Source organism: Pieris brassicae, chromosome 2, assembly GCF_905147105.1.
Source record: "Pieris brassicae chromosome 2, ilPieBrab1.1, whole genome shotgun sequence".
Taxonomy (NCBI): Eukaryota; Metazoa; Arthropoda; class Insecta; order Lepidoptera; family Pieridae; genus Pieris; species Pieris brassicae.
This window is the reverse complement of record NC_059666.1, coordinates 4,328,713-4,333,673: the sequence shown is the minus strand read 5'-3', so window position 1 is coordinate 4,333,673 and position 4,961 is coordinate 4,328,713. Positions and strand designations below refer to the sequence as shown.

The window sequence follows — 4,961 nt, the reverse complement described above, 5'->3', positions numbered from 1 at the left end:
GTATTTAAAATTCGATATTCAATACAAATATTTTTTTAATATTATGATAGAACGTATCATATGTCAACTGTCAAAATAAATTGACGTCCGACAAATGGTATACAGTGTCATTAGCCACATTGTAAATCCGATATTTAATTGTCATAAGAAGAATGTTGACGTCGGACAATTGACATACAATGCGAATTAATCAATTTGATATTTCAGAAAACGTTTACAGAAAATATGAATATTATTAAACCTAATATTAAATATATCCTAATAATAATATTCATTATGATGGTATTTGCGTTCTATAGGCAACATCATTCGCTTCGTTAGCTGTGTCAACCGATCTCGCGTAGGGGTATGCATTAGACTGTTGTGCTGATGGAGATGGCCATGCCTGAGGTGATGGTTGGACACCAGAAATCTGAAAAAATATTACCATGAAAAACCAGCACGTTTTATTTAGTATAGTTAGATATTTTTTTAAATCAAATATATCATAAGTAAATCTTAAATACGTGTTTCATCTATTAGCTTGTTACGGCAATTATCTACTTGTCTGCCTATGAGAAAGATTCAATTAAGCAACTTTTAGACTTAAATGCAAACCGCATATAAGAATACCTACGATGTAGCGAAACCTCAAGTGTGTTTCCATATCGTAAGTATATGAATACCTATCACCAGCATATTTTCAAATAATCTATAAATAAAGTGAGACCAACCTTTCCGCTAATACTGTTCCAACCTCCTTCACTGAACATTTTATGGAGTCCTAAAGCTGTAGCTGCCATCAGTGCCATTTTGGCGACTACCAGGGCCTTAGTAACTAAGAGAGTTAGCGCGCCGAAGAGAATGCCAATCACGGCAATCACCTTTACTCCTATACCTGCTAGGAGTGGCGTGTATTTCTTGATTTTGCCTCTGGCTGTAATGTAAGATTACAACTTAATAATAATACATATTTTTATCAAAGTACGCTAATAATGTGTGGTAGGTACTGTATTGTCCGTGCTATATGGAGTAGAAGTTGTAAAAATACCAAATAAAACTTTAAAATATTTAAAAAGATCTTTGAAAAACAAAATTGCTTTATAATTATTTTGTTTCACGTACCGATTCGAAAAAAGTACCTGCTTCAATATGTAACAAAATAATTCTAGTAAGACTATTTTAAAAAAACAATTGAAATCTAATGTTATTTAAAACTATAAAACACCTATAAATGCCAAAAAAATAATCAAGATAAAGTGGACTTGAGTGGATGGCCCCTTCAAGATGTCTTAAAACTATATCCTAATATCTTTAATATCTTTTCCTTATTTAATAAACGCATGCAAACAATGTACGCAGCACGTGCTACATGCGTACGCGTTGCATCGACCTTGACTCGCGTGATCTCACGTAACAGTTCATTGACACAGACTTTCCATCCGCGCGTAGGGTTGTCTCTAGCGAGTTTGTTACTCCATAGGCTTAAATACTGTTTACACTTTGTAAACGGGTTCAAACACACTTTAATTAATCTACAATAAGCTTACCCGTTTAAACCACTAATTACTATTGTGTGTTGTGTTATGTCATTTTCCCTCTTATGGTGTTGTCAATAGATAAAATGAAACCATTCTTAATAAATAAACCTTGTGGCATGTTTATAAAGAGGAATAAGACTCACGTCAAAGTTAATAAACAAACATGCAAGAAGATCAAACAGATTTAAATTTAGATTAGATTCAAATTGTACTTATTTCTACAATAGTATTTGGTATTAGTGTATATAATACTGTTTTAGTATATAACTCTAATGCTAGCATTTTACATACGTAGCATACGTAAGCAGATTTACTGAAATCTTGTCAGTAAAAGTAAGCAAAGCTCTCAGAAATAATAGTACATAAAGGTATTATTTTTTGTAGGAATCTTCGAAAATGCATTTCGTTTTCAAGCATAGACAATGTGTAGGTAATATGTGTAAAAAATAAAAAATACTGTTGACGTAATCACCAAATAAGAAAATCAAAGACAATAGTGCTTACGTAATACTTGAACGGCCCCTATACAAATTTTAAACAAATTTGTATAGGGGCGTTTTATACAACGATGTGCCAACCCTGTTCTATGTAAAAATGCACACACAATTTAATGTTCAAATCAATTTGTAAATTATGACATTGCATGCAATAGGTAAGTTATTCCTTGTTTAATGAGTTTATTGAGAAAATACACGAAAACATTGACATAAAATTTCCATACATGTTTATGTATTGTATTCATAATACATTCCATTTTTTTGTTTAGGATTTATTATACTATTAGCTTATATATTATTTATTATATTGTAAATGAAGAAATAATTATTCATTCGTTAATATCAGTTAGGGGTTGATAATCCCATTAACAACGCCTTTGAATAGTTATTATTGTTTAGGATTTTAGTTGAATACCCGAGCTTGTTTTAAAAGCCATAAAAACAGTTTGATTTTCTTGGAAAATAACTTATTATTACTAGGAATATTTTTTTGAACTCTACAGTTGCAGCTTGATAGCTTCTTTCATTTATTTAAAAAAAGGTTTGCAATAAAATATTATATCTAGAAAGAAACAAAAATAACAATAAACACTATACGCACAGCCTTTAACAGCCAAATACACTGGCTTTACATTTAAAAACTATAAAAAAATTAAGGAAATGTGCAATATATATGACCTTTTAATTTCTTTTGAGATAGCTCTGAAATGTTTTTATTCAGTTACAAAAACATCTTCCTTTATAAATTTAAATAAATATCATACTTAACAACAATGCGAATATTTTTAAGGATGTTTAACTCTCACGCAAATTTGATTACCTATCCATGTTTAAATGATACATAAGCTAATATACAATTGGTATTCGGAAGTAATTAAGTAAAAAATATGTAACTATTCAAATTAACCAGGTATTCTATTGTACTATATACTATGTTATATGATTTCCTGTATTTCAAAATCTTTGACGTGGTTTTCGTGTACGATTTTTACATATTCCGTGTCATAAAATTATAGTTGAGTTGTGTGAATTATATTTAGCGGAAAATACAAATCTTTTTTTTCTTTTCTCCCCTCACACTTTAAAATCAATTTTTGTTTAGTTTATGTATTTTTAATTGTTTTGTTTAATATAAGTATTATCTCTTCGTGTATGTCTATGAAAGCTTGTCACATAAAAAAATGTGTATTGTGTTTTACCAATATATCAGTGTGCCGGCGTTGGCAAGCTGTTATCAATAAAAATAAATGAAATATTGTTATTCAGCCCTATCCTGCCTTATTCCCTTCTTATATAGATTTTTAGGCAGAAAATAATGGTAATAATGGTGTGGTAATTTCCGGTCGATTCCGGTAATTTTAAACAAAAAATAATTAGGTTTCTTCAATTAAAATCCTTTTTATACCATTTTGGTTTAGAAACAGATCTTATGAACGAACAGATTATTTTATTTAATATTAAAAGTAAACGCAATATTATTTAATATAATATTTCTTACCTTCATCAAAAGTTCTCTTGACATCTCTCAATTCACCTGGTTCCAGCTTTACATTTAGTTTGTCTATTCCAAGCGCGTCCCTGGAAGAAGGAATATTATACTTAGTATATTCAAATTTTAACTTAAAACCCTTAGGAATTATATAGAATCCTTTTCATATTAAATGATTCTGATTTTTTATCAAACTTAATTAAAATATGATCATACTTCGAGAACATAACGAATCTCCTTACTAAGACTCATTTATAAAAAACTGTGTTCTATTGTGTTTCTGGATTTGTTTTATATAGTATGTACTCAATTACTAATTTACTAAATTTAATGTAAAATTGACCTAAAACTTGGTGACCGTAAAAATTACAGAAGATGTAGCATAAAGGGCTTATTACACGCATAATTGTTTCACACTTTCGTTGACTTTCGAAAAAGAACAATAGAACCAAAATTCGCTTGATGCGTTAAAATTTATCATTTCTAATGACACTTCTCCGTAAATTAATTTCATTGGGGTTTTTGACGGTGAAAATTTAAAGTTCAATAATAATTAACCATTAGGTAGATAAAGTTGGTGGAGAGGATTGGGAGACAAATGCTCAAAACAGAGAGAGATGGAGCCAATTGGAGGAGGCCTACTCAATAAGAGGTCCTTGAAAAAAAAAGTATATATATATATATATATATTATGTGTGTGTATATTTTGTAAATTATTGTAAATTTTTCAAAGAATAAATGAGGCTTAATTATTATTATTATTAATCATTAGGGGTTTGTTAGGGTTCACAGGTAATCATAATATTAGATATATAGAGTGATAGACACATATTTGTGTGAAATATTAATTATTTTCTTGTCATCCTTTTATAAAGGTAATTAAGACGATTTTGTAGCAATTCGTTTATAAGCAATAACATAAATTAAATTAATAATTACTTAACCCATTCAAACATTAATGGATATTAAACAATGATAATAAATCATCTATTTCTTGGTAACAAGATTTAAATATCCAGAATAATAAATAGGCACTCACTTCTCAAGCGTAACTCCTGATAAAAGCTCAACAGCATCATTGTTACTTGCTCCTGGCGCCGCACACGCCGCCCCAATCAACAGTAAAACACAGAACACCTTCATCTCGATGTTTTCAGTTTCAGCGTTAGGGATGAAATGAAGACGCTGGGATGCAACGCTTTTATATATACGTGAGATTTGGTAATCCTCTCTACTGCGATTGAATTGTTTGATACTTCAAGGACAAGATTTGGATTGGAGAGGTGCATCTGAGGTTTTCCAGATGAGCGTAATGTAATATATAGTTTATATTAAAAATATTTTTTTCAAATAACCCATGATTTAATCATTGAAGTAAACATTGGAAGGAACAGTTCCTTTAATTAAAATTAGGTAGTAAATCTGGAATATGCTGAAATTCTTGTATCATTATAT

At 29.7% G+C, this 4,961-nt stretch overlaps 1 protein-coding gene across 1 annotated transcript; it reads right to left on the bottom strand.

The window, feature by feature from the left end:
• Positions 1 to 274: 274 nt before the first annotated feature.
• On the bottom strand, positions 275 to 4,649 carry LOC123720893. The gene is made up of 4 exons (XM_045677724.1): positions 4,546 to 4,649; positions 3,516 to 3,595; positions 714 to 916; positions 275 to 412 (listed from the first exon to the last, which is right to left on the bottom strand). Exons 1-4 carry the CDS (start codon positions 4,647 to 4,649, stop codon positions 275 to 277), a joined length of 525 nt encoding a protein of 174 aa, XP_045533680.1.
• Positions 4,650 to 4,961: the final 312 nt, after the last annotated feature.